The 12697-nt window shown below is 38.1% G+C and overlaps 1 protein-coding gene across 3 annotated transcripts; it reads left to right on the top strand.

The window, feature by feature from the left end:
- Positions 1-370: 370 nt before the first annotated feature.
- Positions 371-12485, top strand: capgb (capping protein (actin filament), gelsolin-like b). Of its 3 annotated transcripts, none has more exons than XM_041986667.1 (9): positions 371-526; positions 5520-5713; positions 8656-8810; positions 9079-9237; positions 9371-9520; positions 9713-9799; positions 9922-10054; positions 11790-11881; positions 12068-12485. In XM_041986667.1, exons 2-9 carry the CDS (start codon positions 5521-5523, stop codon positions 12131-12133), a joined length of 1035 nt encoding a protein of 344 aa, XP_041842601.1. In that variant the 5' UTR covers positions 371-526; position 5520; the 3' UTR covers positions 12134-12485. The 3 variants fall into 3 exon arrangements, with proteins under 3 accessions (XP_041842601.1, XP_041842602.1, XP_041842600.1); XM_041986668.1 differs by lacking the exon at positions 371-526 and adding an exon at positions 2819-2953; XM_041986666.1 differs by lacking the exon at positions 371-526 and adding an exon at positions 2992-3095.
- Positions 12486-12697: the final 212 nt, after the last annotated feature.

Here is a 12697-nt window from a genome sequence, read left to right as displayed (position 1 = left end):
TTTGGGCTTGTTGCTATGTTGATATTTGCCAACGTGGAGGGACTACCTCTTATGAGGTCATCTCTTAAGATGGAAAATGTAGATTTATCAAAATTAAGTTGATTATTTGAGGAAAGAGACTCAAACTCTGTAAATTATTTATTTATTTTATTGCCATGCTGTTGCCTTCACTCTAAATCTTCCCATTTCTAGCAAAAGACCTTTTAATTACAGCTTGAATATGAAAGAAAAATCAGATTTATGATAAAGCTTTGTCATGTCTTCAGATAGACATTGATTGTGGAAAGCAAATATAGGTTGTCCTCAAATGCCTCTTTTACTTTAAACTACGATTAAATCAAGTTTCTTTTTTCTCTCCCTTTGAGACAGAGGGCTGAGTAAGGCAGCTGCAGGCTGAGGCAGGAAATAATTTGTGTGTGCATGAAAGCATTTGTGTGTTTAGAGGCTTGTTTCTACTCGGATCACTGCGTTCTCCCCCACTCACTGCTCCTACGTGTTTTGACCCACCACCAACTCACTTCTCAAGGTAAGTCTGAACATAACTTTTGTCTTCTTTCTACAAACTTTGTTGAACAATTCTATACTTTATTTCTTTACTCACTTTGTCTTTTCACTTGTTTTTCTAACATTTTACCTCTGCTTCCTCATTACATTCCTCCTCCAGAATCAGGGATAGAGTCTCAAAACCAGGACAGGAGTCTTTAGTTTCATTTTAGGGAGGTTCCAGTCTAGCTGGCTCCCTGTAACACTTCCCTGTTATCAGTAGGGAAAACCCAACCACTGCTTCCTTGTCTCATTTGCTGCACGTCATCATATTTGCAACTGTTTAATTACTTCCTTATTATTAGAAATGCAATTAAAGTAGTTTCAAATTTCATTTATAGTTCAAACATATTTCAGAACAGGAAGCTTGGTCTTCACAAGGTCTTGTTAAGCTGTGGAAGTTTATTTAAATGTAAATATGACATCTTATTTCTCCCATTTTGTCTTCTTTTTCTCCCTATCCTGTTGTCTCCCTGTCTTGATTTCAGTCTCGTTATCACACAGTGCACCCAGGCATGCAAACACAAACTGTATACGCTCATCATCAATTGAAAGATTGCTCTCAAGTCTCTTTGCGCTTGCCTATTGTCTACTCTCATATTTCTGTTTGTTCAACAAAGCATGAATGACTGATTGGCTCGGTGACCCTTGCAGCCTATCTATGCTCTCATCTCTCCACCTGAACTCCTCCATCCATTGTTTCTTCCACAGGCCGGCTTTACACTCCATACAACCAGACACTCCTTAACGGTCCAGCAGACAAGTTCAAAAGGGAATTGTTTTTTTATTTTATTATTTTAATTTTATCTTCTGACCTCTCAGACTGCCTTTTTTTGTCATTAGTGGTACTACTAAAACTCAGATTAAGGCTCGTTATAACTGTTTAAACAACTGGACTGAATCATTGACATGAATCAACTTGGTTTAATCACTTTTAAGTTAAAAAACTGTAAAAACTAAGAGTAACATTTAACATAAACCAGAGACAGAGACTACAGATTTCTCTGCTGTAGATATGACAGTACTTAAATGATCAGTCGAACTTAAGGAAACTAATATTCCTGAAAATTCACTTCAGGACAAGCAAGCTCTGATTATTAATAGCAAAAGATCTATGAATCCTCATATAATTTAACATGATCTCATATATAAATATTCCTTTTTTTACTCTGAAAATGTGTTACATGTCAGTTATTTGGCATTGACTGATAGTAGTTCACCTTAAATTAAAGTAAATATATCAGTATTGCAAATACATAAACAACAATAATGATATCATATTAGAGACAAAAAGTTATATAAACTTATAAAAACTTGCTTTAGGTAATTACCTTTCAACTTCTGTGAAATTATTCAAATGTAGCTGTCACTTATTATCATCATCTTATAATCATCGTCTTCAGATTTGAAATGAAACTCGGCTCTCCTCTACATTAAAGCGTATTTCTTGGTAAAGGAATAATGCCTAACATTGCACTCTACTATCCGGTATTGTTGATCACTACAAATGTTAAAATAACACTCAGGTTTATGCAATAATTTTCACAGAGGAACTGTGATTGGGGCTACAAGAATGGGAACAGCTCAGTTTTTCTTTTTAAAAACGCTCATTTACCAGCTAGACGGTCTCACATCCAGACTGAAACTGACAGTGACAACCAACTGGAAAAAAAGAATGAGATGAGACTGATCAATTTTCCCTCCCCATAAAACAGCTGGCAGCAAACTCCATAGAAAGCATGTTAACACAGTTTTTTTTTTACATGGGAACAACCAGTATAAGACAGGTTTTCACACTGCATGCAGTAGCAGGTTTATCATCGGTGCTCTGACACTCAAACTTGCTGGTCTGGTATATTTGTAATCCCCAAAGTATAGGTGTGTCACTACCAGTTTACAGTTCGACATCACAACACTTTAAGTTCTCTTAAATCTTGCTGTGTGGGGCTAATTTCTGCATTCTGGAAAAATAATTAATTATCTCAGAAGGACATGCTTCTTAGAAATCAGTGTCACTTCGGCTTTTTTTTAAGCATAGCAGCTGCTTTTGCTCGCTTCTCAATCAAAATGAAGTTTGATTCATTTTTTGCAGTGGCCTTTCCCATCTCCATATCTGGAGGTCTGTGGTTGCCAGTACAGACATGCCTTATAAAATTTAACCTGTCTTTGTGTAGAAAAAAAATTAATCAGGACAGAATATATGAGAGGAGGCCTGAGTTTAAAGACAGGAAAGGATGGAAAGATGGAAGAGCTTGCTCTTGCAGTAATTATCTGCCTGGTGTTTAGCTTTAGCCAGGAACCAGGAACCCGACTCTACCCTCCATCTACATTGTGCCTTATCCACAGGCCACAGGTAGACTTTCATCACTCCGGCTCCAGTTTCCTCCCACATATAAGCTAACCAGGCCAGGTGAGCTCACACAGTCCTCCACGCCAGGCCTCTCAATACCTTACAACTTCACACACACACAACACACACACACACTCCAGTGGACACGCAGAATGGAGCCGGAGGCAGACAGCATGCCCGAGGTACCAGAGGAGATCATACAGTTAAGTGGTTCGGGGCTTTTTTTCTGTACTCTTGCAGTGGCTGTCCAAGCATTGTAACTTTAATCTGGGGGCATCTGCATGTGCTGCCTCCGGCCCTCTTTCTGTTGCCTTGCTCTCTTAGCTCTTCTCCCCATCTATGCTACCATCTTGTATGTTTATATATAGCTGAACTGTCACCATCTCAGTTTAAATTATTTTGATCAGTTAACAGCTAAAAGAAGAACTGGTGTGGTGTGACATCCTGTTTTTGCAGCCACAGATCTGGTTTTTTTCTCTAAAGTGTCAGTACTTTCACTGTTTTCTGCTAGCTAAAGATTGATTTTAACAGACAGAGGAGGATTGGTGGTAGATTGATGTGTTTAATACCCTCAGTTGACTCAATCACCATTATCAAGCTAAGTATTTGCATTCCAGTCCTTCCTTATCACTTACAGTGGATGTTTGGTGCCTTTCTTGAAGAAAAATTAAAACATAACCTCTTGACTTTTATAGGGATAGATAGCTAAGTGCCCACCCATAATGTTTATTCAAACCCAGAGATTGTTTTAAAAAGAAATCTGCAGGGTCTCACATATCTCGAGAGGAAGCCTATGCAGTTTCCTGTAGTATGTGATCAAATTTCAGATTTTATGCGCAACCATAATTCCCATTTATTAACCCACTATCATCACGTCTGAAATATTTTAGTATTAGATAAGCTGAAGTCAAACATGTCGTCAGTTCATTTGATATTAATAATAATAAAAACATTTAACTTTGAAACTGTATGAATTAATAAATTAGGGCTACCTTCTTCACTGTTATATTCCTGAGTTTTAGTTTAGAGCTGTGTCTGTTTAGGCTCGTATGATGAGGAATACACCATTTAACTCTGCACCTTTTATACCTTTTGACAGTTGTGTAAAGTTTTGCTATAATTAGCAACTGATTCTCGAGTCTCAGCTCACCGTTTGGGACAAATCTCAACTCTATCATGAGGCAGAATATAGAATAAATGTTGGTCCAAAGTGCAAAACAGTACAATATTACAGTAAAACTAAAAATATCTGGATCATGACTAGTTAATGCTTTAAATTTTCCTTTGTTTATATGGATTTGCAGCAACCCTCAATCATACTAATCTTAAATATTGCTAAATGAAATACATAAAATCTGGAGCTGCTAAACATATAAAAGTGAAGAACATGAAGAAATAAGCTCTGAACACGATGGTGAAGGAAACTGGATATATTAAACAGTTGAATTTCTGCTATCCTGTAGTAGAACAGTGTATTCAGTTTAGACTCTGATTTTTTAATAACTGAGTTCCCAGTTGGAAAAGTCAACTGGAATGCCCTCTGAAGTCAGATTTATTAATTTAGAAAATCTGAGAAATCTCACTAACCCTGACCACAAAATCCAATATGGCAGCCGTGTACAAAACAAGAGCAGAAATACAATGCTTATTAGCACTGTATATCTCATTAAATCAGTCACACACACTGTACCTTATATCAGTCAATACATTCACATGTAAACTAACTATTGTGATAAATTTGTATAGCCAGCTAATTGATAACCAAACATACAGTCAGCTCTAAGAATCTGTGATAGACATGGGAATTATACTCCGACATATTACATAGCTTATTTAGTTAAAATGAATAACCATATCTTTGGTATATCATGCCAAAGTAAATACTAATACTACCAATGCTAATGCAAAAGTTCTGAGGGCATTGTTTTTCTGTCTTCACAAATCAACAATATCTAGGGGGCTGGGTCAAAAACTAGCATATTTTTGTTTTCATGAAAGACATGTTTCCTGCTGCAGTATAAGAATATATTGCAATAGAGAGAGACAGTAACAGAAAAGGTAGCAGTGACTCATTCTAGTCCTGTTTATGATGCACAGTAAACCAGCTACTGACAGGAAGCAGCAGCTTGTGGTTGGGTGACAATAGAGACTAAAAGTGCTGCATTTATTTGATCTTTTTCTATTTTTTTCTGTCATGAAGTGTTTAAAAGAAAAGATGGTGTGTCTGCCCTCTCAGCAGTGAGCTGATGCTGTTTTGTGTGGACTCAAAATGTAATTGTACTCATCAACCTTTAAAGGGACATTGTATTTTGGAGGAATGGGCAAGGTTAAACAACCCCACAGGTTTCACAAAAATGTTTTGAGTCAGCATGGATTTGTGTGTATATTTGTTAAAAAGGAAGGTTTAGTAAGACTTGGGAACAAGGTCCAGGTTTAACGTCTTTTTTTTACTACTCCTTGTCTCAACCACAATCTAGTTAGTTTCAGGCAGTGACACAATACCACACATGAACACTTCCCTTTAGATAGAAAACGGTTTGTGGGTGACTCAGATGTCCTATTTTCACAAGTTTGTCTCCTTCTCTTTTTATCTCATCAGTCTGTTTCTGCTCTTCTCTCATTGCAGTATGCTCCCCTTCCAAGCAGCACCCGGTCAGTTTGGTCCAGAAATCCGGGAACCTGGCCTGCGGGTGTGGAGGGTGGAAAAAATGAAGGCAGTGCTGCTGGATCCCTCTGAGGTGGGAGCTTTCTACAATGGAGATTCCTATCTGGTGCTGGAGAACCGTGGTGATCAGGGAGCTGACCTCCACATGTGGATAGGTGAGAGACTTTTCTCATGAGGAATCAATGGGATAAATGATGGGTAATGATAGTAAGATGTTAAATAGACTATTTTCTACACTTATAGTTATGCACACTGCAGCAGTGTCTTTATAGGAGATATTTTTTTATGCTAGTTTGCCTGCTTAATATGGTTTTCCAGGAGAAAACAAATCAAACAAATATTTTGGAGAATGGGGATTATCTGAAAAAAAAAAACTAAATAAATAAAAAATACTTTAGACCTCTCCCTTTTCTCTTTTACCCCATCTAACAAAAGAGCTATCCATTTTGTGGTGCTTACTACACACCTAACCCTGACTGAAAAGCTAGTAACCCTGCTACTAATAGTGATGACACATGAGACACGACACTAACCTGCAGCAGCATTGTTGTGAGGAGAGTGGCTGCTTGGACAAGGATGGAGGGATGATGAGAGGGGGAAAATAGTCCTGAGGGGGGAAACGAGGATGGTTTTTGAGCAGGTCCCATTAAAAATGCAGGAGGACCGTTACAGTACTCAAATGTGGCTGTTGTTTCCAGCATGTATCCGGTGCTTAGGTAATACTAAGCTGATTGTCACAGCTTGGAAAGCACTCTCTTTGCTCAAGCATGCATCTCTCTAAACCTTACTTCTCCACTTGTTTACAGATGATGAACTTTGAGTCGTCTTGGTCTGATGTTTGCCTCTCATCTCCAGATTTTTATGATCTGTGGAGCTTTGTTCTGTAATATTTTGAAACGTTAACATTTTGCAATACTAATCAATACTAATCAAACAGGCCACATAAATATATAGTGTTAGTTATGTTAAACACTACAGATTAAATAATAGTCACTCTGCTGGATCAACTGTGTGATGACACAATTTCCAGCTGACTATGACTTATCTTTGTCTATATCTTGTTCTGCAAAAAGTATGGAACAACATATGTGCTGATACAGGCATATTGTGATAGTTCCTGTTTTAGGCTGTAATAGCTCAGACAAGCTTCACAACTTACTGTTTTGTTTGATGTAAATCTTATGCAACCTTATTTAGTTTGGGATTTTCTGTGTTCAAAAGTTGATTTGGAGGATAATACTCATCTAGAGTTAAAGTAGGGCCAGGGCTGTATTTACCACTGTGCCTTTTTCAAAAGTATATAAGGGATGGATGCAGCCACTGAACCTGTGAGGCAGTGCTTTAAATTGCAAAACTGCTAGGAGCTTGCTGTAAAATATCAGCTGTCATTAAAACTTCTGATCAGTATGCTGGGTGTCTTTTAGAAAATAATACCTGTGTATTAGGCCTCAAAGATGGACATTTTTGTCCAGTATCACTCTAGCTTCTCCCCTTGCCAAACATGGAACCCTGAAGTTCCACATTTGGTTTCTGTTGTTGTCTTTTTGACTAACAATGAACTCCCTGACCAATCAGTGGCCTGCAGTCTGTAAACGTCACATTTACGGCTCAACCCAGCTCGCTTGGAACCCCAGCTGAGTAGATGCTAAAACAGTATCTGGTACCAGGTGCTGCTACCCAATGGAAAACCCAAAAAACCAAGCCAAGTCAAGTTGAGCTGAGTCAATTCGAGCTGAGTAGATGCTAGTGGAAAAGAGCCATAAGTCTTTTGGAGCCATCTGTGAGTTGTTTTGTGACTCTTGTTTGAATGAAGTAGATGGCAGGGCTGGACTGCAGGCAGGTCAGTTTTATCCAGTGTCATACAGTGTTGTAATGTTGTTTGCTGAAAGACAAATGTCTTCCCTAAAAGACAAATCTAGATAGGTTTCTGAATTTTGACAATACTGATATTTTGTTTTTTAAATTGGTTTCTATTGATTGGAGATAAGCAAGTGACAATAAATTGTTAGACTGTGTTGGGACAAAAAAGATAAACGTAAACTCTTTCTGTGTTCTGTCTTTTAGATATTTTTACAAATAATGATGTTTCCCACCTTATTCAAACCTTTTCCGTAACCAAAAAAAAACTAAATAAGTTCTTAAAATTTAAGCAAACCTTTTGCATGTCTATGTGGGGCTTTGGAAATTTTATCATCTGCAGCGTCATCAAGACTTTTAGGTTGGCAACCTTCCTTCAGGTCTTCATTTCAGACATCTGGACAAGATTTAGGCCTGGACTTGGAAATGTTGTTTTTTGTGTCTGGTTGCATATTTTGGATTGATTTTACTATAGGCTTCCAATTGTCCTCTACAATCTCTGACATTGTTCTGACTAAATGTAAAAAAAAATATTTAAACTTAGCGCAGACAGCAAATAAATGTGTGTTTGGTGGATAATATCTTTGTTGTTACAATGTTTCTAGGCAATAAATCTTATCCCGTTGGAAAGCCTGTTTACTTCCCTTTTAAATGGTGCCACATTTATGTGGGATGAGCAGTAGAGTTAAGCATCTGGATTGTGCCCATGAAAAACCAAATCTTCTGTGCCAATGTCAAACAACTTGGAGAGTAACAGCTTTTGATGAAGCATGATGGAGTGGAGAGGTGTCTCCCTCACTGGTAAAACAAGGCTAGTCATCATTGAAGGCAATCTCAGTTCAGAGAGAAATCAAAACGAGATTCTCCATATATCCATGATCTGGGACCTAATTCTATCCTCCAGTTTGTTCAGTAAATGGCACAAAACAAGAGTCAATAGCAGTTTTGCATTGGCAGAGAAGATTTGGCAAGTTTTTCAGGGGTGTAACCCACATACTCAGGTTTGCTGCTCATCCCACAAATGTATTTTCCTTACAGATGTGGTACTGTTTAAAAGGGATATAAACAGGCTTTATAACAGTGTAAGATTTTAAACAATAGGAGATTGTTACAAGAAATAAATAACCCATCAAACACTAATTTCCTTACTTTTTGAGCTAAGTTTTTTTTTTCTTTTTTTTCATTTTTACTTCCTGTCTCTCTGACCTTTTTTTTTTTCGTTGTTTTTTGCTTTTTGCAGGTGAGAAGTCATCTCGAGATGAGCAGGTAGCATGTGCCATGCTAGCCACCCAGCTGGACAACTTTCTTAGCGGCGACCCAGTTCAGCACAGACAGGTTCAGGGCTTCGAGACCCCTGAATTCATGGAGCTCTTCCCCAGAGGGGTCAGCTACAAGGTGAGCAGGGAGAAGATCCCTGATTCTGAAGACAATCTGAAACAGTGCAATGTTTGACATTTGGATCCCTTTTATCAGCACACAGCATGTTATTACTTCTGTAACAAAGTTCACTTCAAGTCATTTTTACAGTAGTTTAGTTAAGTTTAGCAGAACAATCATCAACTGACTGTTTTCTCAGGATGTCAAAAAACATATAACTTAAAAAAACAGACTACATGCTCAAACCACAGGATTCGTACAAGTTAATGTTCCTGTTCCCTCACAGGAAGGTGGTGTGGAGTCTGGCTTCAGGAGGACGCAGGGCTGCGGTACGGTCCACAGGTTGTACCAGATCAAAGGGAAACGCAACATCCGTGCCAAGGAGGTGGAGCTGTCTTGGAACAGCTTCAACAAGGGCGACTGTTTTATCCTTGATCTTGGAGAGGTGAGAAAATTCAAATGACAGATGCAGATGTGATAGAGTTGATGGATCACATGACTTTAAAGCAGTTTGTGAAACTGGAGCACATGTGCAATCTGCATGAAACAAAGCGCCGGTTTTTGCTCATTGTCTGCAGACTATTGTATCATGGATCGGGTCACAAGCCAACATTTTTGAGAAGCAGAAGGTGCGTGAAATTGCCTCACTGATCCGGGACACAGACAGACATGGAAAAGCTCGTATTGCGGACACTAATGAGGGGGAGGAGCCAGAGGAGATGCTCAAGGTAAAAACAGACTTGAAATCTGTTTAAATGTTGTTAATCTGTTCTATTATTAGTCAGGCTATAGAGTGTGAAAGGAAGTTAATGAAGAATGCCACTTATTAAGGCAACTGTATGACTTATTGGTCAGCACTTAAATTATTTGAAATGATGTCTGGATTTGTAACTCTGGTTTTCCCATGTGTTTCTGAGCAGGTCCTGGGAAAGATGCCAGCACTAGCAGAGAGCACGCCAGAGGAGGACAGCCAAGCTGATGCATCCAACTCTGCATCCTTATACAAGGTTGTGCATTGACATCTTAAAAGATTGATGCACCTGCAGAAGTTGTGCATTAATATTTTAACGAGATTTTTTTTCTTTCTTAAAAATAAAGTAAAAATAACCTGTTTATGTTCACAACTCAGGTGTCTGATGCCACAGGTTCCATGACAATGACCAAGATATCAGAAAAGAGCCCATTTGCCAAGGAGCTGCTGGTCCGTGATGACTGCTTCATTTTGGATAATGGCGCCAATGGAAAAATCTTTGTCTGGAAAGGTGAGGAAGACCTACTTGACCCCAGACCAGCAACTGTGTTCTGCCTGAAATGCACACTAATGAAAGTGAGAGTTGCTAGATATTCGATATCTATGAAAGTTTAATAAACGTGGTGAAAAAATGACAATTGACACTGTAAAGGTCTCGTGCAGGACAAGAAAACAAAGCAACACCTCCAGCAAAAAAGAATAACACAAACATGATCATTTGCATTTGAATTATTATTTTTTGTACAAACCTATTTCCAGAAAAGTTGGGTTAAAAACAGAATAACTAAATTTATAATTTAATCATTTGTTTGCACCTTTATTTAACAGAAACAAGACCAAAGACAATTATTGTCAGTGTTGCTCAAATTAACTGTATTTAAAAAAATATAAACATTTTAAAAATTCAATAAGAAAAAGTTACGTAAGATAAGTATCTGCAGATTAAGTGGTGACGAGTGTGGGTGTCAGGATGGGAAGAATCCATCTAAGGTTTAGTCTTTCCAAGCAGGGATGGGTTATGGTTCACCACTTTGTGCCAATCTGGGTCAGAGAAACTTCAATAAGCTTCCAATAAATATAAAAAAAACAAAAACTTTGGACTTTTAACACGTACACAATGTTGTTAAACAACTCAGGGAAATGTGTGTGTATAAGGGTAAAGGACCTACACTCACACGTTGGATATATGTTATCTTCGAGTCCTCATAGCATGAAAAAACACCACAAACCCTGCAGCCAGATGAGCTGAAGTACAGAAAAGTCTACTGCTGAATCCAGAAATGTAACATGAAAATGTGCCGAAATGCTAGTTTTTGGAAACAAACTAATATCAGATGGATGGAAAGACTGTGGACATGTTCTGTGGTCAGATGAGTTCACATTTTAGCTGCTTCTGATTCTACATGCTAAAGTTGAGGAAGACCATACAAGGTGTTAGATCATCTAAAAGGTAAAAAAGGATCATACACCATGGATCACTTACGTATGTGTGAGGATACCACTGATGCGGAGACTTATGTTGGAATTTTGATACCACATAAGTTGTCATTTTGATGTCTTTTCCCAGATGGTCTGTGGTAATTTCTGCAAGATGCCGCATATTTTTTTTATTTTTCACAATTTATAGCCTCATAAAAACAGAGTGTTTGTGCTTGATTGACCTCCCTGTAGCCACGTCTGCTGCTGCTGAAAAGGTATGATGGATTAAGAAGGGGAGAATTAGACAATAACCACAGGCTGTTAAACAGCTTAAATCAGTATTTAACAAGAGTGGACAAGTATCCCTCTTGAACACCAATAAATGGTATCCTCAGTTCCCAAGTGATTGAAAGGAACAATAGTAATCAATCCTTTTTTTTAATTGTGTTGCTGATTTGTTAAATTTTCTAAATACAAGGACATTAGTCACTTAAGACACTGAACAGCATAATCGTAAATAGAGTTAGTAGCTTTTCAGAAAAATGCACAATATTCCTGATGACAACTATATGATTTTTAACTTATGGTTAGCTCAATTAAGTTTGCAGTGAACAAAAATAGTTATACTTTACCATCCACTCCATGAATCTTCATGACACTGTTTCTAACATTGTCTTTTTGTGTTTAGTGTCCTGTAGTTTATTGATTTGTTCTTGATGGCAGCGTCTAGCAGGGAAGCAGGTCATAGTATCTGCTGCAACACTGGCTGTGCATGTGTTTGGTTGGAGGAATTCAAGCTCTAATGGCGATCATTGACTAATTGGCAGGAAATGGAGCGAACGCTGAGGAGAAGAGGGAGGCCCTACAGATGGCGGACAACTTCATCAAGCAAATGAATTACCCCAGAATGAAAACACAGGTACTGATTATAGTAGATTAAACATTACAAACATAAAGATGCCTTCTGTGCTGCAGAGAGGGAAACTGTTTCATTTCAAAAGGAACATTATTGCTCTTGCTGTGTCTCGTTAAACTGCAGGTCATTCACCGTAAGGCCTTTATGTAAGCAACAGGAAGTAAAATTTAACGTGTCTTTGTCCTGCAGGTGGAAATTCTGCCACAGGGAAAGGAGACAATCATCTTCAAGCAGTTCTTCAAGAGCTGGAACTAAACTTTTTACTGGAACATATGACAAATCCTGTACTCAAGAAGAAAATGCACATCTGCACAAAGACAGCATCTAATTCAAAACCCCTTTTTTTATATGCATTCATTTGTATGTACATATTTTAAAGGCGGCGTGCAGACAGAGCACACTGCAGCTTGCTTTGAACTTTGGTAGAATCAGAGATGTGATGCCACTTTTTTAAAAAACAAAATCATTATTTTCTGTTATGAGTGTGTGGATTGAAAAGAGAACTATAACAATGACCTTAAGTAAATTAGATTGGATTTTTTTTTATATATTTGTTCAATAGTGTCACAGATTTGTCTGCATTTGAAAAATAAACCTGAAAATTGTTCATGCTGGAGTTTTTCCTGTCAAATAGCATTTTCAGGTGGTATTAGGTCAGCTTTGAGATTTATTGATACTCCTCAGCTACTTCTCCACCCACGTTAATGGTCTTTGCATAACCCTTGTCATGGCCTCCCTGGTGCCCTAGCTGCATGATTATGACATGCAATAAACAGCAGTTCATCCAGGCTGCTCTCTTATCAGGGGTGGAGTTCAAAT

The sequence above is a fragment of the Melanotaenia boesemani genome, chromosome 5 (assembly GCF_017639745.1).
Source record: "Melanotaenia boesemani isolate fMelBoe1 chromosome 5, fMelBoe1.pri, whole genome shotgun sequence".
NCBI lineage: Eukaryota > Metazoa > Chordata > Actinopteri > Atheriniformes > Melanotaeniidae > Melanotaenia > Melanotaenia boesemani.
Note: the sequence above shows the minus strand (reverse complement) of the source record. Positions and strands in the feature narration are given on the sequence as shown.